The sequence below is a fragment of the Lissotriton helveticus genome, chromosome 7, assembly GCF_964261635.1.
Source record: "Lissotriton helveticus chromosome 7, aLisHel1.1, whole genome shotgun sequence".
Lineage (NCBI taxonomy): Eukaryota > Metazoa > Chordata > Amphibia > Caudata > Salamandridae > Lissotriton > Lissotriton helveticus.
In genome coordinates, this window is record NC_136068.1 from 280,700,669 (window position 1) to 280,728,567 (window position 27,899).

The 27,899-nt window shown below is 43.0% G+C and overlaps 1 protein-coding gene across 1 annotated transcript in view; it reads right to left on the bottom strand.

Moving 5' to 3' along the window:
- Nucleotides 1-27,899, bottom strand: part of LOC144766735 (protein-glutamine gamma-glutamyltransferase E-like) — a 361,753-nt gene that overhangs the window by 78,333 nt on the left and 255,521 nt on the right. Inside the window, exon 7 of the mRNA XM_078650488.1 lies at nucleotides 8,482-8,617. Within this exon, the coding sequence (XP_078506614.1) occupies nucleotides 8,482-8,617 (136 nt within the window). The remainder of the gene's footprint in view (nucleotides 1-8,481; nucleotides 8,618-27,899) is intronic.

A 27,899-nucleotide genomic window follows, 5' to 3' on the forward strand; every position in this document is an offset into this window, starting at 1 on the left:
GCAGTAGAAGATGGTGACGCTCACCCGATTAAATTAGCACACATATTACCACATCAGCGGCCTCATTTGACCAAACACGAAATTAACACAGTACATACCGCGTCCCTGGCATGGAAGCATATTAGCCAGTTTACAAACAAAATCCCATTTTATGCATCAAACCTATCCCTGGCACAACATCCCGCTTTATCAGTTACACAAGAGAAAGGAAGTATGGGATTACTGGAACAGATTGACATCACAGTGATGGGAGACATATACCTGAACAGAACATTTCTATCACCAACCGACCTGACATTTGTGAGCAATCAAACACTGTTGTTCAAATTTGCTTATCACAGATTGCACGCAGCAATTCAGGAGCTCTACCTCACATATCCAAATGAAACCCCCTCACTAGAAACGCTATAATTATTAAAACCCACTCCAAACAATGCCCACATAGTTGCAAAACTTTACAGAACAATACTGAGTGAAATTTGCGCCAACACGCAAAAAGCACATGACAAATGGAATTTGTTACTAGACAAGCCTCTAGATGTGCATGAATGGCAATACTGCTGCACACTTACTGAGTTTCTTACACACAATGGGAATTTATGAATCATACACTATTAATATTTGCACCAAACCTACCACACTCTATTCCACTTACACAAACATGGTTTGCGTGCAGATACTAACTGTAAACACTGTAGAACAGACCAGGCTGGTTTTGGGCATCTAGCATGGTATTGCAGTAAAGTGAAACTCTACTGGGAAAAGGTTGTCAATCTGCTAAGCGTAATATTGAATTGTAAACTAGATTGCACACCACAACGATGTCTGTTGGGTCATTTGACGCATTTGAAATCTACCAAGAAAACGCTGGCCGCTATAATGTTACTCTTAGCAAAACGAAGAGTAGCCATGCATTGTGACAGCAGAAAGGCGCCTAGCATAGCTAGCTGGATACTTGACTCCATCTATTGTAAAGGCAACGTTTTGATATATGCAGAAGAGCTTCCCACAACTGCTAAACCTTCTAATTACTTGTAACCTCTTACCACCTACTTACGTGATTATCCTGACCTCTTTAAAACTGATGCATAAATACTGCTTTTGTTATCATTCTGTAACATTGCTGAGACGTATCATTGCCATGCTAATTATCACTAAGTGCTGTGCTATGTATAATTATTAATTGCATGATGTATCATATCAGATAGACTTGATAATGTAGATAAACATGGTTTGTTACAGTTAATTAAACACGTATAATTATTTTTTGGGGAAAAGGGGAGCGAAACACGACATTAAGGCAGTCAGTCAGTCAGTCAAGATTATGTTTTTTTAGACCATAGTCTTTAAAACGTACTAAAAATATTTGCGGTTAAAACATTCTACAAAACCATTTATATAACATTCACAAGTAAAAAACATTGCTTCGAATGGGTAACAGTAGCAGCAGAGTTTCTTTGGGCGGGCCTGTCCTTTAAAATATTATTTACACTTAAAACAAACGTTGTCACTCATAAAAGCTCTGTAATTCATCTATTTATCAAAAATTTCTAAAAATGATTGCTCAAATGTTTTTAAGAATATTTGTATTACCTTCATATTATTCCCTAGTGCGATTGCAATTTCAATTGTGGGCATTTCTGTTAGTAAGTTGATCACCTGTGTTCGCGTCCTTGTATCATATTTTAAAAATATTGGGCGGAGACATAGTTTGCGCTGCTCTAAAGTTAATGTGCAGTCTAATAGGATGTGCAACATATCACCTTTTGTGCCCAGCCAGCACTTACAGCACCCTTCGTTGTCCAATATTTTTGTTTTTGAGTCTACGTTTACCAACCATGGGTTTATACCAATTCGCAATCTTAGAATCTCCTGCCTATAACAATGGTTCGGTAGAACATCCAGGTGGGGGAACCAATTTCCATCAGACCAGGATTCCATCATGAACTGTACAGATTTTTTCTTGGCCAAGTATTCCATATCATATCTGGTACTTCAAGTCACTTTTAGTGCATTCTACTCGCAGGGATTCTTGGCAAATCTCAACTTTAATACACTCACATACCTGCTCAATTTTCTTCCTATTCGCTTTTGCCCACCTTAGATTACTGAATTGGATCTCACTTCTGCATACTTCTGATACTTTCTCTTTGTCCAGCCGTTTCCAAAATCTAAGCAAAGCTATTTGGGATTGAATCCTCCAGGCTGTTGTTCCTAGCTTAGATCTTATTGCTTGGATCACTGATGATCGTGGCAGGGACAGCAAGGTTTTCAGACACTTTCCTTCCTCCAGGTCCCAGACACCTTTACCGCTCAAATAAAGGACTTCTGTACCATAGAGTACCTGTGGGGGTATCTTTGCGCTGAATCCCTTTAATAGCGGTCGGTGAGACATGTCACCATAATCGCTGTTAAAGATTTTCAGGCCAGCGATTGATGTCAGGGCTTTCGCTTTCTGGGACTCAAGATGCGTGTTCCACTTTAGGGATTTATCAAACCACATCCCTAGATAGCGATATTCATTGACAGATTCCAATTTCAGGTCACCTAAATACCAATTAAACTTAATGTCTTGTTTTCCAAAACATAGGATTTTTGTCTTTTCCAGGTTTACTGTTAAAAATGTCCTTACACAATATTGTCTAATATAATTTAACTTTCTTTGGAGGCCCAATTCAGTCTGATCTAATATCACCAAGTCATTGGTGTACAATAGGCAGGGCACTTTTTTTCCATCCATTCTTGGACTTGCGCTTCTTTCAACTTCCAAGCAGGCCTGTAAATCAGCTAGAAATATAGAGAATAACTATGGGGCCAAGACGCAGCCCTGTCTCAGGCCATTTTCGATAGGTATTTTTGGCGTTAATGACCCCTCAGTATCCTTAATTACTTGTGCCCCGTTGTCTCGATGCAGTTCTTTTATTATGGCCAGCAGATCCTTGGGTATATTATTATTTACAAGAGTTTCCCAAAGACAGTTCGAATCTACCGGGTCAAATGCTGCACGAAAGTCTATGAAGCAGCAGCAAACCTTACCATTTTCTTCTGTAGACTTTCATGCTATTGCCCATAGGGAAAAACAGTGATCGATCGTAGAGTGTCCTTCTCTAAAGCCCCCCTGTTCAGTGGGAACTATAGAGAACTCCTCTACCCAATCATTTATTTCTGACTTCAGTATTATTGCCGGGAGATTATCTGGCCCTGCTGCTCGTGTTAGTTTCAGTTTCAATATTATACTTTCTGCATTCTGTTCAGTGAAGTCTGAACTAAATTCTTCTGTTGGTGCTTGCCAAGTCTGGGGTTCTTCCGCTACAGGATCACCCCGGATTCCATACAGTTCCTTCAGACACTTTATCCAGGCTGCCTCGCTAACTACACAGTTCAGTGTTCCTGCCGAGGGAACGGACGCTGCTTTTACCAGCTTCAAAAACTGCCTTAGGTTTTTCGTTTCAATTGTTTCTAGTAGGTTCACAAAACATTTTTCTTTGTACAACCTTTTTGCATCACTAACCATCTTTTTATACTAATTTTTCAATTTATTAAGATAGCTTTGTCTCTCTCTCGGTTAAACTTTTTCCTTTGGCTTCTTGTCACTGACCTTATCTCCCTTTTTTTATTTTGGCAGTCTACCGAGAACCATTTAGGTCGGCTAACCGGGTTTATTGCCTCTTTTCTTTTATCTTTTTTAAGTTCTTTTCTGAGGCATTGTACTACTTGGTCTATCTCATACCATTCCTGATTTTTACTCCCTAAAGCCCCCAGTTCGACCTTATGCTGGAAATTCTTTAGTTTTTCCAAATAATCTTCCGTCAGCCTTGTTGATGCTCGTTTGGGGTAATCAACTTGTTGTGGGATCACTTTCTCTCGATATTTCCTAGTTCCCCCATATATATTCAACGGGTTGTGATCGCTGCCTCCACTTTGGGGTGTCTTGTATTCTCGTACTAAAGGAAAATTCCAGGCGAATATAAACACAAAATCAATTGGGCAGTTTCGTGAACCTATTTTAAAAGATTTCTTTGCAGGGCAATCTGCTTTAAATCTGCTGTTTAGGCAGAGGAGACCCTTCGTCCCTAGAAAATTTACCAGATCTGTGTCCTGCCTCGTGCTTTCACAAGCTTTAAACTTGGCGTGGTTTATTCCGTAAGCGTCCAGTAGTTCCTTGTGCCAACGGTCAACATCCTTTGGAATCAGTTTAAGATTAAAATCCCCCATAATGAGAAACACGTCTGAATCATACTTTTCGCATAGGGAGTCTATATCCACTTTAAAATTCCCCATCTCAGTTCCATTCTCTACAACATTCACCCAATGCATATAAACATTTATTACAATTATATTTCCATATTTCTTATCCTGGGTCAGCATGGATACTCTACACACCAATAGCCATTTACATTTCACAATTAGCCTAATTACGTTTCTTATTACTTTTGTCGATAGAAGGGTCATAATACCCCCAGCCGGGCGTCCAAATCTTTTTTTCTTTGCTGGGCGATTTAGTTGGAGGTAACCATCGAAAATTGGGGTTTCGTCGCTTTACCAAGTCTCTTGTAAACAAGCAATTTCCGCATTAACTAGTTTCTTTATTTGCTCTTGTTTTATCTCATTTCCTAAACCATTGATGTTCCAAGATAAGAGACTTAGGCCATGCAACACCGTCTCTTCCTATTCCACCTCACTTAGACCACCTTCATCCATTACCTCCATATACTTTTGGGAGGGGCCTGCAAGGCTACTACTTTGGCTCCAGTTGCCCCAGGAGAGATCATTTACTGAATTGTTTACCACTATATTCAGGATGCTACCTTCTTCTTCATTATCCCTCAGTAGCTTCACCTGTCTCCTACCAAGGCCTGCATGGCACTTTAGGAAACTATTTCCTAGTTGGGGGTTTCCCTTTAGTTCACTCTCTGGGATTAGCCTTATACCTTCCTGAAGTATCTCACTGGCGGCTTTATCAATGGACGATTTTACCAGGTATGAGTAAAACAATACTCTTGTAATTGCTTTCCCATTTATTTTTTCGATAAAACCCACCTGTCTCAGATCTTTTTATCCTATCCCCCTCAGACTTGGGCATTTAGAAAATGAAAGTAGGATTTGTGCCCTGTTTAATGGGTTCATCGTCCTCAACTTCTTCCCCCTTTGTCCGGATTGCTCTGGTTCCAGGTACAACCATTTGTTACTACCAGGCTCTAACCCCTTCTTGGGGGCTTCTAGACCTTGCTGCCTGTAGTTTATCCTTCCGGTAAACCACATTTTACTTACTATTTCTGGTTTACCTTGTTGGTGTAATACTTCTGCTTGGTTGTAATACCTTTGGGTGTTCCTGGTTTGACCCCTTTGGGAGGCGTTTACCATCTGGTTTATGTTTGGGGTTTTAGTTTTTAGTTGCTCCTTTCTTAAGCCCTTACTACACCGACTTTTTACTTGGACAGTAGGGACATTTCTCTTAACCTCTATTATAGGAGTTTTAATGGGTACTGATTTACAGGCAGAAGAATCTAAGCTTGATTCTTCATCTTCCACCCTTTCCTTCCTTTTCCCCATTGTTACTACTTTCGTTTTCCTCTTCTTACTTATCTTTCTTTTCATATGACCCCTAACGCATTCACCTCTTCTTTTTATCAGCATTGGGCATTTAGATATATAAACCTTTTGTGGGGATATATTTACTCTCTGCCTCCGTTTAGATTCGTAGACTGGGGCCAATCACTGGTCTTAGCATATGTTGCATTTGCCCTTTAATTCCTACCAGCTCCTCTTCGATCTTTTTTAAATACAGCTTTTGCGATTTCAAGACCCCATTATTCAACATAGTTACTTCTAAAATCCCCTGAAGGGTTTTCTGTAGCATCAATAATAAGTCCATCATTGAGGTGGAGGGTGATGCTGAAATGTCCAGGTCCTAGAGACTATTTCTCTTTGAGGCAACTGGGCATCCAGTCCTTGATGTTTCCTGCTGGGTTAGAGTTTTAGACCCATTTGGATGTTGTACTAATCGGTTTGATGAATCTCCCCAGATGCACCTTAATGCTTGATTATCATTTTCCATTGACTCTATATTCTCTGATTCCAGTATATGCCTTGAGAATAGATTTGGAGAAGATGACAAACGCGGAACTTCTATTTGCTCTTTTGGGCTCAGCACGGAGTGATTTATTAAAAAAGATGCCGCCATTATCTCCACTGGAGGGATTCCTGTACCATTCCTATTCGGGCATTCCTCCTCCTCCTCCTCATTTTCCATGGGTACTACGGTTTGCTCTTTTATTTTATAATGTTTCCCTAGAAAGTCCTTTACAGAATTAGTTGTTGAGGAGCTACCTTTGGGGTTGGGTACTGAGGTGCAAACGTTTTGAGCTTGAGGGGTCTTTTTGGTGGCTTTTTTTGTTTTTTCTCTTCTGGTGTGCTCCTTTACTGACCCCCTCGGGGCTAGCTTGGCTTTCTTGACTTTCATCCAAAGTTCTAGACCCCTATGGTAGCTCGCTCCCTAGGCTTTCCTCCCCTGATACCTTGCGGGCTTTTTGTTTCCTCTTTGGTGCCATCGACCTTTACTTCAGAGCTGCTTCTTTTCTGTTAGGCACTTTTGTCTCCGATAATATAATGGGAGGCGTATTCCTAACTTCGCCCCCTACAATTGCCCTCAAGTTGAAAAAAAACTGTTTAACACTTGTCGAACATTAGAGGGACAAAGGGAGACTATGGGCGTTCTCTCCTCATACACTCACTTACCTCTGTTGTGCCATTTGCCCAAGCCTGCCTGCCAAGCAATGTTTGTGGTTTCCTTGTTATCCCTGGACATGGGCCGGGTGCCCTCCTCCTTCCACTTCTCCCTTATTCCCAACTGGTTATTCCTTATTCATCTGGAACTACCAGGGCGGGGGAGCTAACACTTAGAGCTCCTTCTCCCCACCCTTCCTTCTATTGGGAGTTCTGGGGTTTCTGGGTATTATGTTAGTCCTTCCTACCTGCCCCACACGGACTCTTGACTCTTGATGGTCCTCTTTTGTTTGTGCGGGCTTGGCTCTCCCCTCTCCTTCCTCCTGGGGCAAAAAGTCTGCTCGAGCCCGGCAAACACCAAATGGCCCAGGCGCTTACCACTTCTCCCCGTGGCGTGGCTCGATTCTGCCAGGCGGCTCCGGAAGACTCCGGGCGGGGTTACCGCTCCTGCACTAACCCCGTCAAAACGCCGCTGTAACGCTGTGATGCTGCGTAGCACCCTCTCCGGCGTCCGAGGTGTTTCTCGGCGATCTCCCAGTTGGGCTGCGCTCCGCGTTCCACGCTCTGTGGATGGCTCGGTTCACTCGGTTTGCGGCAGGACGTTAGGTAGGCGGGGCAGGGCGGCAACAAACAGAGGCAGTCTTCCTTTAAGGTGTATAATGGTGTGTCACTGCTGACAAGAAAGTATACCACACTGGCTTTCCCTATGAGTGTACATTAACATTATGAGTCCTACCCCAGGTCAATATCTAATCCTACAGAGTTTCCTATGCGCTAGGCTACCTGTGCGCAGTTACCCGACTGTGCAGGACAGGAGTCTCACACGTGAAACCCACACAAGTTTTCACTTGTATCTAGCCAAGTTCCCCTTACCATGTGCAGTCAATTTACTGTATGTTTACCATGGGTAAGTCACCGTTTGTGATGCTAATCCACTGTAAAAGGTCAAAGCCAGTTGATAAAAAAGCAAACAATCCAGGGGGATTTGATAGACAGAACCCATTAACCCACAAGTGGCCCAACATTTACTTAAATCATCCCCTTCTGTTATTTAATCTTGCGAGAGTTGATGAAGAATTAATTTTTGGTGGTATCCTGGATTCCTGGAAATGTGTGTAGGATTCATTATCGAATCAGACGGATACATACTTTTTGGGGAATATTCTCTCAGACAATCGAAATGTGATATAAGGTTTTACCTGAGTACATATTCAATAAGATCTGTACAATCAAGAATTTGACCCACAAAAGGGAATTATTTTGGAGCATTGTTTTGGACATTGAACCACAGTTTTAGGGCCCTTTTACAAAGAATTTCCTATCTAAAGTTAGTCATCTCTGACTGAGCAGTCATCGAGAATGCCATCATGGAGTTCGAATATCAGTGACAGAGCATTTCTTATAAATGAATTTTAAGTATGGTTGTAATTTCTGCACTTTCTGCTATTTTCTCCTTTTACATTTCAACAGGTTGTGCCAATTTTGATTGTGTGATAAGTAGTGATACATGAGGAATTCGGTGAACCAAACTCTATAGGTAATTTCTCATTTTAGAACATGGAACTAGAGTGACAGTCATTTTTAGCAATATTCTGTATGTTCATGTAGCTTTAAATTGATTTCTGTGGCTATATAGAATTGGCGCACCCAGGGCGATGATTTTTAAGCAAGACTCTAAGAGAGGGTGAGGGATTTCAATTACCACATGCTCCTTGACAGTTAAATGAAATTAAAAGAATGGTTCAATATATTTACCATACGCTGTCATCACTTTTCTCCAGGGGTTTTCCAGTCTGGTCATAAAATTCATCAATACTCAAATTTCCATTTGTATCATGGGCGGAGCTGAAGTTTGTGACGACACGAGCTGGAATCCCCAAACACCTGAGGACTTTGAAAAGAAAATCAAAGATAGAGTCATGAATGAAGACATACATTCAATGCAAAGATGTTGTTAGCGCCAGAACTTTAATTATAGGTGATTTAAAGTCCTTCACTACGAGTAACTTGGAATGCAATCATCTGAAGTCAAATCATTGCAAACTGCAAGGCAGGGAACACTCTACCTGGAGATAGCTGTCACTGGTCAGGTAAGGTCAAGTTCTTAAAAGTGTTTTGCACAGCTAAGTCAGAGTTAGGCTTTCGACTATCTTCATTTGTAAGATAAAATCCACTTTACTCATTCACAGGATCTTCTTGCTCTGACTAACCTGTAGTATGATGTTATTTCCAGTGTGATTAAATCTGCTTACCTGGTGGGTTGCACATTGCAAAATAGAGGCACCTGCAAAAGGTGGTTGAATGCCAAAACATAAACGTTGTTGAGTACTCACAAATCACAGAAAATTGTTGTTTTAAGAGGTAGGAGTCAATAAAAAAAAACATTTTAAGGGAGATTTGGTGCAGAATGCAGCCAAATGTGGCAGTGTAGAGGAAGATATGGATCAAAGAGGAATTTTTTTTTTTTCAGTGGGGAAAAAATGTGACAGTGCAAATACTTCAGCCTCATATTTCCACATGCAGGAGCATACATGTCTACATTTCCATGTACCAAATGTTTACATTTGTGAATATTCTTAGTAATCTACTACATCCACACGTTTGAAATGTATTAAACATATAGTCATAAGCCTACTTGAACATAGTTTTTGGTGTTCTTTAGAATTGTATATAGTCCAATTTCCACTTTCTCTGTCTTGACATACTGAGAAATAATTAAAGTTATTCCAAGCTCCTATGCATCATGTGTCTCTGGTCCAATTTACAGGTTACAAAGACTGTGACTATATTCTCTTTTATGTCTGGCTAGAGACAGCCTCATGTTGTGATGGCAAAACAGGGAACACATAGGCGACTGTTTAGTGTTCATTTGGGCATTTATTCATCTTGCTTTGTCTTTGTGGTTGATGAGAAATGTGGAGCAGCGCAATTTAGGCTCCACCCTTACATGTCACAAAAGCGCAATGTTCACGTGCACCTGACACAACATGTGTGGTGTGTCTCAATTTTATTTACTTGAAATGAAGCATTTAACCACATCATTGATATGTATACATTGTAGAAGGTAGAGACTCAAGCGGGTGTGTCGGTTAAATATTAGTCTATCTAGGACAATATATCATTCTCATTTGCACTTTGTTTCCAGTTATATTGCTTTTAGTAACATATATTGCATATGTAATCATGAACTTATTTATCCAAGTTTGCATTTATTCTGAAGTTAGATGTGCATATATAATCAAGGACAAGAAGAACTATTGAGCAAAAGAAGCCTCCTATTCATCACGTATCCGGAATGATGAGATGCTCAAGGTTGCAAAGACTGTTCAAGTTCTGGGATGGGAAAGTCGAAGGATGTTGCCAATACCTACTGTAGGGAGGAGACATAATTGGGTTTCTGGTGAAGCTGGGAAAGTGAGGATTGTCTTGAAATTTCTTGGTTTGATCAGTCTCACACCGTTAGAGCTCAGACCCAGATCCCTTTCGATTTTGAGGGGTACCGGGCTCTCTGTTTCCCTTGCAAGTGTGTAGCGTTATGCTAAGCACGCTGGGCCTCATTTATGAAAAGTGACGCATCGCTGCGTGAAAACAGAGATGCAGCACTTTTCATTGCACCCTCCTTGCGACACCAATGATGCGTCATATTTACAGTATGACGCATCATTGCGCAAGGAGTTACAGATACGTCAGTATTTCTGATGTATCTGTATGGCGCAAAAGAAACGCATTGCTGGAGTGTGTCACAAAAGTGATGCAACTCCAGCAATGTGTCCTTTCACATGGGGCAAGCCCCATGTGAAAGGGCCTGCGTCAGTCTTATGCCTGCTGTGAGGCAGGTGTAAGAAATTGACGCAGTTGCACCCTAGAAGTGGCGCAGTGAAATCTCGTAGATTGCACTGCGTCACTTCTATGACCTTTTCTTGCGTCAGAACGCCCCCCTGCATACATTATATCTGGCGCAGGTATAATGTAGCGCAGGGGTTTACAAAGTGACGCATCTACCTAGATGCGCTACTTTGTAAATATGGTGCAACAAGGCACATTTAAACGCTGCTGGTGCGTCACAAAATGTGACGCACCGACGGCATAAAAGTGACGCACGGCCTCATAAATGAGGCCCTTATTCTCTTTTTAGAAGATTTCTACTTGAGTTTTCAATATGCCGGCACATTCCTGCATGTCTGAATTCCTCACAGACCTTCCCCCAATGACTCATTTGCATCTTAGATTTAGTCTTGGGTTAAATGACTTTAGAATCTTTTCATGTCCAGAAAGGAGGATCTGAGTTTCGTTAAGGTACACCAATTTCAATTTCTTATTATCTGTATTGAGGTGACTGCGTTGATTGTATGTCTTATGCTACTGAATCTGAATATTTTTCGATGTGTCAGCTTGCCAGTTGTAATTCTGTACCTTTATAATATGTTCTTGATTTGCATATATATTGGTTTGATTATTAACTTGCAATAAACCCATTAACTTCATTTACTGATTCTTGGTCCTCTTTGAGGGTCCACATGGGCTAGATGGAAGTTGAACTATTTTACCAATGCTGACTCCCATGACGTTTCAGTCAACTAAAAAAGGTTAATCGGATGATAAAAAGGCAATTACATTCCTGCTTCACAATTGAGTTACGGAGCTTCCAGGCCTCTAGGCAGTGACTGTTTTACGTCCTTTTTTTTGCACAGCATTACCTGAAGTGCTCTTGAAAGATTCTTAGGTGAAGCTCTGGCTATCAATATTGAATCCAACTATAGCTTGCTCAACTTTATCACCTTAGCTTTGCCAAAGGGGCAGCAAACTAAATTAGCATTCCAGGCACCATAAAGACTGTCTTTGTTTTTGTCAGCAACAGAAAAGCCACTGGAGCTCTCAACAATAAAACGGGAAGCACAGGAGTATCTGCTCTCACGTCCATCTGCTTACAATTCCCCTGCCGACTCTACTGGAATATTGAAAACTAAGGGGCATATTAACAAGCTGAAGTATCGCCGCTTTCTCGGCACAATTCGCAGAGAAAGCGGCGATACTTCCAGCGCCCTATTAACAAGGGCATTGCAACGCCTGCCTCAAGCCCACTTTGCATGTCAGCGAGAAACATCGCTAATGACATGCAAAGTGGGCGTTCCCACGTCCAACCACATGTAAAATGTGGTTTGAGGTGGGAACACCCTATCACCAAGGCAGGCGTTGGGAGGAAAAGACCTGCGATAAACTCGTTTATCGCAGGTCTCCCAACGCCTGCTCTGACCAGGCATTAGGCATTGATAACATGGGGGTGTGGATCATACAGCTGAATCCACCCCCCATATTATCAAGGCACACATTAGCGCGTGAAAACAACGCTTGTTTTCACGCACTAATGTTCACTATCGCCGGCTATCCCAGGATTTACTATCGCCTACGTGTTGTGCATTGATAATAACGCGCTAACACAGCGAAAAAATACATCGGTAGCCGGCGATAGTGAAATGTGCGATGTGCGTTTTGTAACGCACATCTTGTTAATATGCCCCTAAATGAGAGGGACAGGTCACTGTTTTGCTAATGTCATACTGAATATGACATCAGCCAAGCTCATGGGAATTAGACTGAGAAATGTGGTAGAGATGTGTCAGATTGGATGTATGTGAAGGGTGTTTAGAGGAGCAATGTAGATTACAAGAGTCCTTCACTTTACTCTTACCTTTGACTTTCAGTGGCTACCCAAGTGCATTTTTTAATTTGGCCACTAGAGGTCTATGTGTACTAACAAATTATCTGACCTGAAGTAAATTCAAGCAAATGCTACAATTAAATCTCAAAACAGGTTTACCTGAGTCACCATTTCCAACTCCTGATATTCGCAATATACATGAGACCTCATTTGACTTCACCTGAGACCATGTTCCAGAAAGGGAGCTGTGGGTGCCTATGGCATGGGCGCCAGCTTTCTGAGGGGCACTCTGCTATTACAGAAGTGGCAATGCCAGGGCACTCTGCTATTACTTAAGAGGCTTCAGAAGGCTCTGTGACCCATTCTGTAGTACTTACAGCACTGGAGCACATGTAGCCACAAAGATGTGGAGCACAGTCAGTGAGCCCTCTGTGGGTGACTGCTGTAAGAGGGTAAAGTGTGTAGTCTAGAACTCCTGACATCTTCCTGCAGGGGGCTCTTTATTCCTCTTTGAAGTTCAGGCCGGGTACCTGCCTGTACTGTGAAAGACAGCGGCTGCTCCAAAGAGCCGCTTCGCCTTTCATGAAAGTGCTGCCCAAAATTTGAGTCTAACCTGGGGATATTGCAGTATCTACTATAAGGCACACTGTCCACCATCTGTGCCGGGTGCGCGTCTGAAAGGTGCTGCATGGCGCAAACAGAATCAGTGCACCTTATCTAAAATAAATAATATAACCCCAGGGTAAAATCTTGCATAACGCATAGTTTGATCTTTCCAAGAGGGAAATGTTTTGCATCTCCCCTTTGGCTTTTTCTATCAACACCTATCCTAAACACCTGTTTGTTTTGATTTTCGACCATGTGTCTCCCCTACTGCAGGTGATCATCCTTTTCCCCTTCCGCTTTCAAATAGGTAGAATGCCCAGAATTATCTGCAGGCAGTGGATTGACTTTTAGATGTAGTGGTTACTCACAAATACCTCTGTCTCGAACAATTTTCCAACACCCGTTAGTTCATCTCCCTGCCATGCAAACAAGTCTCTTGCAGTTTTTAATGTTCCTGCCCTGTTGCCTGGGAATGAGACATTCACAACAAGTTTTAATCAACCTGGTCCAACCACCCCTTTAGTCAAATCTGGTTTTAATGGGTCATGTGGCATTGTCTCATGGAACACTGAGGGCCTCATTTATGAGGCCTTGCGTCAGTTTTACGCTTCCGATGCGTCACTTTTTGTGACGCATCGGCGGCGTAAAACATGCCTCCTGTTGGGCACTATTTACAAAGTGACGCATCTAAGCAGATGCGTCACTTTGTAAACCCCTGGGCTACATTATACCTGCGTCAGGTATAATGTATGCAGAGGGGGCGTTCCCATGCAAAAAACCTCGTAATAGTGACGCAGTGAAATCTATGAGATTTCACTGCGTCACTTTTAGGACGCTGTTGCGTCAAAATCTTGCGCCTGCCTCACAGCAGACGTAAGACTGACGCAAGCCCTTTCACATGGGGCTTTTCCCATGTGAAAGGACGCATTGCTGGAGTTGCGTCACTTTTGTGACACATTCCAGCAATGCGTAACTTTTGCGCTTACAGATACGTCAGAAATACTGACGTATCTGTAACTCCTTGTGCCATGATGCGTCATACTGTAAATATGACGCATCATTGGTCTCGCAAGGAGGGCGCAATGAAAAGTGACGCATCGCTGTTTTCACGCAGCGAAGCGTCACTTTTCATAAATGAGGCCCTGGGTCTTCAGGATAAGGTAACTGTACAAGACTGGCTTGATATCGTCTCTACTACTCACATGGGGGCATATTAGCAAGAACCTCTTTAAAATTATCGCTGTTTTAGCGGCAGGAAACTGCTGCTAAAACAAAACGGCGATAATGGGCTTGCTAATATGCGTTATAGAATTCCAGTAGAAGCCCAGGTTAGTTGTGCAGCACATCTAACCAGTTTTTTCTCAAAACAAGGGGGACCCACTAGGTGGCTATGGACCATGGGTATCAGTTAATTTACGAAAACAAAGGTCCTAAGCCTAGAGCAATATTACACACCAATGTTATATAGACCACAATAGGCTGCTAAATACTTTTTCCTTTGCCCAGCCGGGCAAGGGATTTATTTATAAAATATAACAAGTGTTTAAAACTTGGAATACATTTTAACAATAAACATTTTGGTTCGTAGTAAAGCACAGTCCTGTGCCGTACTTAAAGGTGAGAAGAGATTAAAGAAAAGGTATAAATAGAAAGGAAATTTGACTTCAGGCAAAGAAAGGTGAGCAAACTGGGCACTGTTTTACATCAAATTTGTCAGTAGTTCCCAGAGTAGCACATACAAACAGTAGTATACATTAATTAGCTGTATGTCTACCAAAAAGAGTCGACGGCGTTTCGATCCCGGGCTCAATTTATAAAGGGATCATCTTCAGGACTTAGAAATTATATTGCCTGGTATAACAGTTTATGCGCCTGTTAGGGAGGAAAAACAGGGAAAAAACAGAGAAGCAATAGAAATTAGGTTGCTTTCTGATGCTGAATATAGAGGTCAACCGATCCACATTAAATACTTACACAATTCGGAATCGCAGTGCAGTGAGGGTGCCAGCAGGCGTGTTATTTAGATAAGGTGTACTGGAGCGAAGTACTAGTGCTCGGTGCCATCAATTATATGGGCACTAATTTCAGGTAGATTTACACGGGTCGCCACAAGTACTGGGGTCACTCCTTTTGGCTGCAGCGTGACACGTTGGAACATTGTGCCTGGGTGAGGGCGATTATAGGTGAGAGGCTGCAACCTCCGTGGGAGTGAGGAGGAAAGCAGCATGTGCGATTACCTAGTGTTGGTGTCAGGCATCCAAGTGTGGGCACGTGAACGCCTCTAGGGTGCGAAATTCTCTGCTTACCTCTGCACCAATATGAGGTAACTGGTTTACGGGCAGAGGAGGGATGGTTCCGGCGCTGGGCGTAAATAACCGCTGGCGCTAGATATAGGAAATAAACGGGAGTTAAGAATTGGTAGTTAATCAGGTTCGAAGAAAAGACATGAGTCTTGAGCTAAAGCATACTATACGTGCAGGAAAGGTCCTGATTTGCACGGTATTGTAGTTTGTTGAGGAAGCGCGTGATGGTAATTTCAGAGTGGGGAGCGTATCAAATTTGACCCGCTGAAAGAAAAAGGTGAAGGCATTATCGGGCCGATGGGCGGGGGGCCAAGAGCCTGTGGACCAGTCCCCACTTGCTGGTACTCACTACCAATGCCCCACTCCAAGATGGCCGTTCCATCACCCATAGCCATCTGTGGCCCTCCCGTAACGCCCCGATCACGTGACTAAGATCACATGATTCTATAGTCTTAAGTCAAGATGGCGCGTCCACTCCCCAGGAAGCAGCTCACTCGGGGAAGCACCAGTGGACCCACAACGCGGCCGACTGCCTCGGATATCATTCCACTAATCGGTAAGAACCCTATCCGTAGGTTAGACTACGACCCCCTGCCAACCACTGAGCCTCGAACTTTACCTATTCTCCCTCTTCACAGCGGATCGTGTAATCTACCGACCGCCACTTTAAGACAGCGCCACTCGAACCTGTCGTGACATCCTACACCGATCCTCAATCGGTATGTTACTGGTCCACAGGCTCTTGGCCCCCCGCCCATCGGCCCGATAATGCCTTCACCTCTTTCTTTCAGCGGGTCAAATTTGATACGCTCCCCACTCTGAAATTAACATCAAGCGCTTCCTCAACAAACTACAATACCGTGCCATTCAGGACCTTTCCTGCACGTATGGTATGCTTTAGCTCAAGACTCATGCCTTTTCTTCTAACCTGATTAACTACCAATTCTTAACTCCCATTTATTTCCCATATCTAGCGCCAGCGGTTATTTACGCCCAGCGCCGGAACCATCCCTCCTCTGCCCGTAAACCAGTTACCTCATATTGGTGCAGAGGTAAGCAGAGAATGTCGCGCCCTAGAGGCGTTCACGTGCCCACACTTGGTTGCCTGACACCAACACTAGGTAATCGCACACACTGCTTTCCTCCTCACTCCCACGGAGGTTGCAGCCTCTCACCTATAATCGTCCTCACCCAGGCACAATGTTCCAACGTGTCATGCTGCAGCTAACAGGAGTGACCCCAGTACTTGTGGCGATCCGTGTAAATCCACCTGAAATTAGTGCCCATATAATTGATGGCTCCGAGCACTAGTACTTCGCTCCAGTACACCTTATCTAAATAACACGCCTGCTGGCACCCTCACTGCACTGCGATTCCGAATTGTGTAAGTATTTAATGTGGATCGGTTGACCTCTATATTCAGCATCAGAAAGCAACCTAATTTCTATTGCTCCTCTGTTTTTTCCCTGTTTTTCCTCCCTAACAGGCGCATAAACTGTTATACCAGGCAATATAATTTCTAAGTCCTGAAGATGATCCCTTTATAAATTGAGCCTGGGATCGAAACACCGTCGACTCTTTTTAGTAGACATACAGCTAATTAATGTATACTACTGTTTGTATGTGCTACTCTGGGAACTACTGACAAATTTGATGTAAAACAGTGCCCAGTTTGCTCACCTTTCTTTGCCTGAAGTCAAATTTCCTTTCTATTTATACCTTTTCTTTAATCTCTTCTCACCTTTAAGTACGGCACAGGACTGTGCTTTACTACGAACCAAAATGTTTGTTGTTAAAATGTATTCCAAGTTTTAAACACTTGTTATATTTTATAAATAAATCCCTTGCCCGGCTGGGCAAAGGAAAAAGTATATAGCAGCCTATTGTGGTCTATATAACATTGGTGTGCAATATTGCTCTAGGCTTAGGACCTTTGTTTTCGTAAATGGGCATCTAACCTGGGCTTCTATTGGAATTCTATAACGCATATTAGCAAGCCCATTATCGCCGTTTTAGCGGCAGTTTCCTGCCGCTAAAATGGCGATAATTTTAACGAGGTTCTTGCTAATAAGCCCCATAATCTGTATCCAGGAAACTTGGCGGGTGGACCCTCTGCATGTTGAAGGTTTCTCTTTCCTATTTACAATAGCAATACCATCATATGCAGGTCATGCTAAAGAGGGTTTACAGATGTTGATTTCTAATTTGCTGCATACTATCATTTGATCCCCTTACTACCAGTTTATGCTATTATCATTTAAGGGGGAGGATTGTTTTGATCCTAAATATTTTTTATAAAATGTGTTTGATTCCACCCGCTGTAACATTAATGCTCTGGAAGTTGACAGACGCTTTTCTAGAGCTTTCAACTTTTCCCTCTCTAATTGCATGGGCTGACGATTTTAACATACACAGATGTAGCCATTCGGTAGACAGGTGTGCGGACTTACAAATTTGGCAGGTGTTGGTATCTCTCACTTCCTTCATACGGTGAGGCTTTATAAACTTTGATCCACAAACAGGACATGTTACTGCTGGAAGACCACAACGCTATATGTAATCCACAGATTCATACATTTGTGGGGAGAGGTACACACTCTACAATCGATCATTTTTTAATTAGCTCCATTGTCAATCATTTAGTCTCCAATATTAAGGATCAAACAAAGAGCTACAACCCAATAGTGTTTTTTTTGACTCTACATGCCGATTGCTTTATATCCACTAATAGCGTATTAAATGTTGACCTTGTCAGGTCAAACAGTGTACGCTTTAGATGGTCAGCAGTTGACCACATGTGAAACTGCAGAGGTTTTTAACCCTGAAGACAAATTAGTTTGATCTTTGTGTATCCCCTAATGTGGTATTGATGGGTTGGTCTCCGCCTTTGAGTCAATCACTGGGGTTCTCAATTCCCTTTTGTTGCATCCTGCTATGATAGGGTTGTTTGATAGACATGGTTGGTTCAATCATGCATGTAATCAGGCCTTCAAAAAGTTGAGGGCTGCCCTCCATTGCATCCCAAGAGACAATTCTGTTATTAAACCTCTAAGGAAATATTAAAACAAGGCATTAGCCTTTAGGAAAAATTAGTTAAGGGAAAAGGTCTGGTTAACTCTGATCCGGGTGGCTGAAAGTAATCACAACACTTTGTTTTGAAATACCGTAAATGCCCCATTTTTAAAAAGAGATTCTATTCCCGAATTAACATCACATGTTCCCTTGAAAGTTTGGGTAGATCCCTTTGAAAGGATCTTTGATCCTCTGGTCGCTATCGTGTCAAGACTCAGCCTCTTGGCTGCTGAAGAAGCAGAAATTAGCCCCATTTTTAAGGGTTGCGTGCCCTTGGATTTCACACTGAATTAGGTTCTCGATGCTTTGAAAGGTTATGCCAAAGGTAAAGCCCCATTTGATACTTTCATTTGTATGGGTGAGCTATGGGGCTCAATTTTGACTAGAGTTTTCAATGCGTCGGAAAAGGGTTCAGCACCATCTACATTGGCTAGTTCAAGTTTTTTTTCCTATGTTCAAGAAGTGGGACAGGTACAACCTTAAGTGTTACTGCCCCATTTCCCTTCTTGATTAATCTGCAAAATTCCTGGGTAGAGTTGCCCAGCAGAAACTGGAGGACTGGGCCTATGCTAATTCCATTCTTTTGGATGTCCAGTACGGATTCAGGAAGGGAATTGGGACAATAGAACAATCAGTAAATCTCAAACTTCTGATTTGGAAACACACACAGGCAAAGCCAGGATCCTCTACTTATGTTTAGCTGACCTTAGTAGAATTTTTGCCAAGTGGACCACTCAATTCTGTTGCATATCCTGCTTTCATATGGGGCTCCTGAGAATACTGGTTGTCTTGTTGGAGTGAAACAGGGGTGAGTGTGGTCCCATTTTTATTTCCACTTTTTATAAATGGTGTAGATAATACTTTTTGGTCCTTGCATGCCAGTGCTCCAACCGTTGCAGGTCACACTGTTCCCTTCCTCCTGTATGGCAACAATGTGGTCCTATTATCTAAGACCACTGCAGCGATTAATGGACACCTTTGTGGGATTCATGGAATCCAAGAAATGAAATATCTGCAAAACCAATACATTTGTAATGTCTTTTGGGAAAACTCCACAGAAGGTTATGCCTTTTTTCTTGGAAAGCACATCCATTGCAAAAGTGAATTCCTTTTTGTTGTAATCTCCATCTGTAATGGTACGCTCCTCCCAGCCCTTCCCTCTCCTCCCTTTTGGTACAGTCCCCTGAAGCTCACCTTGGAATGTGGACAGTCCCGCGTCAGTTCAGAGAGTTGGATGACCAATAAAGCAGACTTGTCATCTTCCTTGAGGTCTACTTTCTTCATTATAACATGGCGACGTCTGTGCAGGGGTCAGAGTTGGTCATCTCCCCTATTTGTACTCTCTCCACTGATGCTGCTGGAGAATAGGAGAAGCAAATTCGGGTGCTCGCAGATGAAGAACTTAACACCAGAGGAGAAATACTTCAGTGAGCAGCTGACAAGCACTCCAGAGCGGGACATCTGATACTTGTGGTGTGCTGCATATGCGGAACGTGAAGCGAAAGGTTAAAAGCACAAATTAACGGTAGCGGAATCCCCTGAGTGGAGGCGGGGTAAGGAGCCAAGTAAGAGCTGTGGCAGAGTGTGTCAGCCCTACACACAACCTGGCTGGTGTTCCCTTAAACTAAGACTCAGCGAGGCGAATAAGGGGAGCATGCCTGCACTTCAACTTTAAATGTAGATCCCTTCGCCTGTAAAGAGGGTCTCCCTTAAATAAGAGTGTGAGGAGGCGGCAGTGGAGGCTAGAATTCCTGTGTGTCTGCGGGCATTTTTTACAGAGCGCCACAGCCCTAACTACCCCCGAGGCGCAGTTTACAAGCTGCGTGTGTCACCAGGCAGAATCGGGAGACGCAGCATGAAGGCCAGTGATCTTTTTGGTGGCAGTCTATCTACCCTTCTGTGAGGCAGTACAGCAGTGAGGGAGCAGCGTGAGAGGCACAGTTCTGGAGTGTGCACTGTCCCTATTTCCTCACCTGTTGAGGAGGTGGCAGGCGGTGTACTCCAAGCGCCATTGCATGGGTCCACGAGGCGCTGTCTACAGTTCTGTTTGTGGCAGCCAGGCAACATCTGGACACGCAGCACAAGGACCAGGTCTCCCCAAGGGACGACCAATCTACTTTTCATGAAGGCGGTGAAGCAACAGGGAGCAGCAAATGAGCCTCTGTAGCAGTGAGTGGTGTGTGAACCTTCCACAACAACTTTGACTTTTCCCTGGGGCATTTCCATCGGACGCTATGTCCAATCCCTGTTTCCTTCGATTTGTGCCAGGTGCTATGTCTTCCCTCTAAGAATACAATTGTGCAAGTTTGGGAACTTAACGGATTCTCTTATTAGAGATCAACTGGTATGTTGCACAAACATCATGCGCATACAGGAAAAGTAACTCGCTAAGAACCCATGTTTGCGTGAAACTGTCAGCATTGCTAAATCAGTAGAACAGACAGCCAAGTGCATAAAAGAAATGAAGACCACGACGGGAATGGTGGCCAATGTCCAGGTGGAGCCTGACGTTAGCGAAGTGAATAAAGTAATAAACAAGAGCAATTCACACAAACTTCCCAGCAGTGAGAGAAATTACAAGTGTTTCAGATGTGGCAGCGGTAACCATCTGGCTAATAATGTCCATTGTACAGCCAGGAGTGACACGTGCAAGAAATGCAATAGGAGACGACACTTTGCCAGATTGTGCAGAGACGGGGAACTTCATCACGGAGAGAACATGAGCACGGAAGGCCACATGAGCAAAGAAGTCAAATGTGTGATACCAAGTGAGAGGAAGTACGTGTCCCAGCTCAAAGATGTGACCGGAACCATAAACATGATGTATCCCAAGTGTGAAGTCAAACTAAACAACAAAATTGTCACCATGTACGCCGACTCATGTTCTCCTTTTACCCTGTTAAATTGCAGGGACTATGAGAGCATTAGCAAGCTGGAGAATAATTCATTGCGGGCAGCGGATATCTCTCCAATGGAATACAACAAGGAGCCTATTCCCCTCTTAGGCATGGATGTGATGCAGATCGAATTTAAGGGGAGGATCATTGCAGGCAAAGTTTACATTGTGGAGGGAGGATCCAACCTGTTAGGGTAGCAACACCAAAAGGAGTTAGGGATAATCCTCAACCCCAATAAAGAAGAAAATTTGTGATGAGTTCCCAAGATTGTTCGAAGACAGATTGGGCCTCCTATGTGACTATCAGCACAAGATCAAACTCAAAGCTAATGCTAAACCAGTGGTACACAAATTGCGTCATGTACTGTACCAGATGAGAGAACCTCTAGAGAAGGAACTTAAAAGGTTGTGCAATTTAGGGGTCATACAGCCAATAGACATGTCAGAATGGTTGGCGCCAGTCGTAATAGCAGCCAAAGCCAGTGGGGAGGGCATCCGTTTATGTGTGGACTTACGCAGCCTAAACGACAACATCTGGGTCGAAAGGTATCCTCTTCCAAACATAAATGAAATGCTCAGCACAATGGGTCAGGCCAGATTCTTCAGTGTCATTGATCTTTCGATGGCCTACCACTAGGTTGACTTACACCCTGACTCAAGGATTTTTACCTGCCTTTATAACGCCCCAAGGAGCATTCATGTTCAAGAGAATGCCTTTTGGTCTAGCTGCGGCGGTATTCCAGAAAATAATGCACCAAGTCTTAAGAGGAGTGAATCAGACAATGTGCTTCCAGGATGACATTCTAGTGTATGGAAACTCTGTAGAGGATCATGACCGCATTCTTCGACTGGTATTCACTAAGCTAATGGACGCGGGGTTGACTGTGCAGAAGTCTAAATGCCAAATTCGGGTGACTTCTGTCGACTATCTTGGCCATTAAATTTCGGAACAAGGTTTTAGACCAAAGAACAATCTGCTTAAAGCTGTAAAAGATGCACCTTACCCGCAGAGTAAGTAGGAACTCAAATCATTCCTGGGCCTGATGGAGTACATGGCGAAGTTCGTCAAAGGTTTTGCTTCCAAATGCGATCCCTTACGTGAACTGCTCAAGAAGGACAGAGACTTTGAGTGGCTGGACCAGCACAGGATCACTGTAGACAAGATGAAGGAAGAAGTTTTGTAGTCACCAGCCTTAGGTTCATTTGACCCCACAAAGACAACTATACTTACCACCGATGCCTCCAAAAAAGGTCTAGGGGCCACCTTGTCACAACGGGACGGTAAGGAGGAAAAAATAATCGCATTTGCATCCAGGAGCCTGTCCAAAGCAGAAAGCAATTATTCTGTAATTGAAAAAGAAGCACTGGGGGTTTACTGGGCAGTGAAGCATTTCAAGTTTTTTTTTATGGGGAATGAATTTTACAATCCGCATTGACCATAAGCCACTTACATTTATTTTTACTGTAAAGGGAACGGAGAACTGTATGCTGAGGATTGGCAAATGGATCCTAGGACTAAAAAATTTCAATTTCAAAGTAGAATATGTTCCAGGGGCCGAGAACAAGATAGCGATTACCTGTCAAGGGCACCTGTGGAGATTGAACAAACTGAGGAAATGTTAGACAGCCCCATCATGGTGGTGGACGAGCCAGCACTGACGGAGGAAGAGTGGGTGAAAGGAACAGAGGAAGAGGGAGACATGAGGAATCTCAAAGAACTCATCATGGAAGGATGGCCCAGCAAGTGCAGCGATCTCCAAGATCGGATCAAGGACTTTTGGGAAGTACGCCACGAACTAAGCATCATAGGAAACCGCGTCTACAGACAGAACAGGATCGTACCACCAAACAACCTCCGGAAGAAGATTGTAGAACTAGCTCATGAAGGGCACCTAGGACGCAGCCTCACCAAACAAAGAGTGAGGGAGAAGTTTTGGTTCCCCAGAATGGATGCAATGGTGGAACAATTAGTTAAAGATTGCATTAGTTGTGACAGAAGTGACAAAAGCAAATCCCTAAGGAAAGCACCTTTATCACCAGTGGAAGTACCCACCAAACCATGGAGCACACTTGCTATGGACATCATAGGGCCCATGGATAGTCTGGGGGTCCAGAAGAGGTTCATGGTAGTTCTAGTTGACTGCACTTCGCATTAGGGGGCAGATTTATGAGTTCTGGCGCATCTCTGCAAATCAGCAGGGATGCGCCAGAACTGATGCGTCACGCAATTCCCTCCTTGCGGCACCACAGATGCGCTGCATTTACAATGCGGCGCACCATGGTGCAAGGAAGGGCAGATGCGTGACGCATCTTGTGGTGTACGGGCGGCGCATTGCTGGAGTAGCGTCGCAAGTGCGACGCAACTCCTGCAATGTACAGAGGCCACCCATACATAACGTGGTGTGTCACTCCTTACGCCTGCTTCAAGCAGGTGTAAGGATTTGACCCAGCAGCATCGTAAAACTGACTCAGTGAAATCTTGTAGATTTCACTGCGTCAGTTTTACGGGGCTTTCCTACGAGGGAACGCCCACCCTGCGACAGAACACCCACATGAAACCTGACGCAGGTTTCATGTGGCGCAGGGCTTTACAACGTGACGCATCTGCCTAGATGCGTCACGTTGTAAATAGGTCGCAGGGATGCACCACGTTTCCGCGCCGTTGCGTGACGCAACGGCAGCGTAAACGTGGCGCAAGTCTGACATAAATCTGCCCCCAAGTCTCTTACAAATTTCTACATCACACAAACACAAGTGTGGTCCTTGAATTTCTGAAAGATGTCTTTGCAAAAGAAGGCATACCATCATCCCTAGTTACCGACAATGGGGTACAGGTTACGTCACAGCTCATGATTGACTTTCTGACCAAGATGAATATCAAACATGAAAGGACAGCCCTTTATTGCCCAAAGGCCAACGGGTTAGTGGAAAGGGTTAATAGGCTCATCAAAGAACACATTCAGCTAGCCACCATGAATGGGTGGGAAATAGAATCCTCCCTGCGTGATTTCATATGGGCATACCACACCACCCCCAATCTAGTAACAGGTGTTTCCCCTTTTGTGTCCCTTAGAAGGAGAGAACCCTGCACCAAGCTCAACCCTGGTTGGTTGGAGGGGGGTGGTGTCTAACCACAATCCAAGAGTAGCTAGCGAGAGGGTGAAACTGCACCAGGAGAAATACAAACGCTGGTATGATTAAAAAAATTGTGTAAAATCACCCGGGTGGAGCGTTGGGGAGATGGTGCAGGTGAAAAGGAATGTGCAGGGGTCACAAAATGCGAGCAAGTTCTATCCTCCCTGTAGAATAGCCAAAGTGTTCAGAAATGTAGTTTGTTTGGAGAATGGACAATATTGGAGCTGTGACAGAGTTACAAGAAGTAATGTGTTTTCTGATGATGATTAAGGAAGATGTGTTGTAATCTCCATCTGTAATGGTACGCTCCTCCCACCCCTTCCCTCTCCTTCCTTTTGGTACAGTCCCCTGAAGCCCACCTTGGAATGTTGACAGTCCCTTGTCAGTTTGGGAGTTGGATGACCAATAAAGCAGACTTGTCATCTTCCTTGCAGTCTACTTTCTTCATTTTAACACTTTTGTTATCTGGGCAGTCTCTTTTCTAGTAATGGTTCTTGGGTTCAACATACATAATGCCCAGCTTAAGATGAACAGAGTTTGTGAGGGTGTATTTAGGTTCTCTTGCAAATTTGGCTGCCACCCTATTAGGGAAATGATTACCATCTACAAAGCTAGAGATGGGGTGTGGGATCAAACGTCTAGCAGCCCTTTTTAGGCTGAGGAAAACGCCTTTTTAAGGTGCCTTTTGTGTACTCCCCCTTCACCGCAAGCTTCTATTATTCATAAGACAGTGGGGTTAATTCACATGTATAACACTTTTTTACTCAAACCTATTTTACTAAGGCATTCAATATGGGCCAAACCAGAGATAGAATGTACTAACACAATCATACAGGATTGTCTAACATAAGATTATGGTTTACGAATCCTGTGCTTGTTTTATATTAATGACACCTTCAATTTGGAGTTCGGTTTCCCTGGGCTGCCGGAGCGGTCCAGAATTCTTATGCTCCAGATATCCGAGGGTAAGGCAGTTTTATCTGTTGTGTGGGCAGAACTGATGATGCTAGGAAACCCCTAATTATCACATACTTGTCGTATGCCATGCCTGATGGTTTTCAAATGTATTTGTCATTCAGTCAGTCAAAGAAGCTTTATTTCGGCCATATGGCCATAAAAGCACATAGAATAAAAAAAATAATACAATTCATTTTGTAAAGCAAAAGAGAAACAAGGACAATTAAAATGAAAATGAATCATCATAAAACTTTATATTGGAGCTGTATTAAAAAGAAATACAAGTCCAGATTGTGCAGAGTTTTCTAGTTCATTATTAACTACACTTCCTCGCAGCGATTCTCGGTACTGAAATAAATACAAGCATGTTCAGCATGTTCAGCAGTAGATATATATTCTATCTTGGGAACAAGAGGAGTTGCAGTATCACATGTTTTAATCGATGGCCAGTACATTAATCTATGTAAAACTCCTATCTTTTGATTGATAAAGAAGCTTCCGACATGATCTAGTAGCTCTGCGGCAATATAAAAAAGCATACTAAAACATTTTAGAATAAAAAACGTTAAAAAAAAGATAAACAACCCAGAGGAAGACAATTTACAAGGGCAGTGTACAAATGTGGCATAGCATCATATTTATTAAATAATGGGAGCTAGGGATTTTCTATAATCGTTTTCCTTAAGATGGCCCTGCGAATGCAGCACATCAAGTAAAGAAATCCAGAAATAGTGAACACAAATAATGTGTCTGTTTCATGTTTGAGGAGCCTATAGACCGCAGTATAATGTCTAATCCCCAGATTTCTGCAAAGTTGGAGCAGCCATTTAGACCTTGGCTTTCTATAGGCTGGGCAGAAGAAGAGAACATGTAGTTCTGTTTCTTCAGCTGTGTCACACCCTGGGCAATCCAGTTTGAGCTTTCCCAGCCAATTGTTGGTAAATACTCGAAGCGGGAGTCCCACATGTCTGAATTGAAGGAACAATTTCTTTGCCAATAGTGGTTGGATGCAATCAAGTGCCAATTCCAACCTATATTGTTGCTTGTTGTCCAGGAACCTGGCAGTCAAGCTACTTGGGGTGGTCCTCTGGCAGAGTTGGGCCAGTTTATGCTCTCTATAGGAGTTAAGTAATACCTTTTTGGAAATTGTGGAACATGTCTCTTCAGGTGCAATCCACAGGTTTGCTCTCCCCAATGCCTTGCAAGAATGTATGTCATTACATCGCATACTAATACCACGCGTGCCATTACAATGCGGGTATTACTATGCGATGGCAATGACAACGACATGCCAATACATCACAAGCTTTTACTATGCCTTTACCACACATGCCATTATAACGCAAAGGCATGCGTGATAAAGATATACTTCTGGTTAAAGTTTGCAAGGTAAGTGACTACCCTACCCCTACACAACCCTCCCCCAACCCCCAGTCCTCTCCCTTCAATTACATTACACTACACTGCATGACCCCCAACACTACCCTAAAACACTACACTACACACACTACAACACTACCCTAAACCCTAATGCACAACACTACACAAACACTACAACAGTATCCTAAACCCTAAAACACTACACAAACACTACAACACTACCCTAATCCCCAAAACACTACACAAACAATACAACACTAACCTAAACCCAAAACACTACACAAACACTACAACACTACCCTGAACCCTAAAACACTACACTCACAAACACTACAACACTACCCTAAACCCTAGAACCCTACACTACACAAACACTACAACACTACCCTAAACCCTAAAACACTACAATTACACTACACTACAACACTACCATAAACCCTAATGCACTACACTACACAAACACTACAACACTACACTAAACCCTAAATCACTACACTACAAAAACACTACAACACTACCCTAAACCCTAAAACACTATACAAACACTACCCTAACCCCTAAAACACTACACTACACTACACTACAACACTACCCTAAACCCTAAAACACTACACCACACAAAAACTACAACACTACCCTAAACACTAAAACACTACACTACACAAACACTACAACACTACCCTAAACTCCAAAACACTACACAAACAGTACAACATTACCGTACACCCTAAAACACTACACTCCACAAACACTACAACTCTACCCTTAACCCTAAAACAGTACACAAACACTACAACACTACCCTAAACCCTAAAACACTACACAAACACTACAACACTACCCTAAACCCTAAAACACTACATTACACATACACTACAACACTACCCTAAACCCTAAAACACTACATTATACAAACACTACCCTTTACCTTAAAACACTACACAAACACTACACTGCCCTAAAACACTACACTACACAAACACTACAACACTACACTAAACCCTAAAACACTATTACTACCCTAAAACACTACACTACACAAACACTACAACACTACACTAAACCCTAAAACACTGACACTACCCTAAAACACTTCACTACACAAACACTACAACACTATACTACAACATAAAACACTGACACTACCCTAAAGCACTATACTACA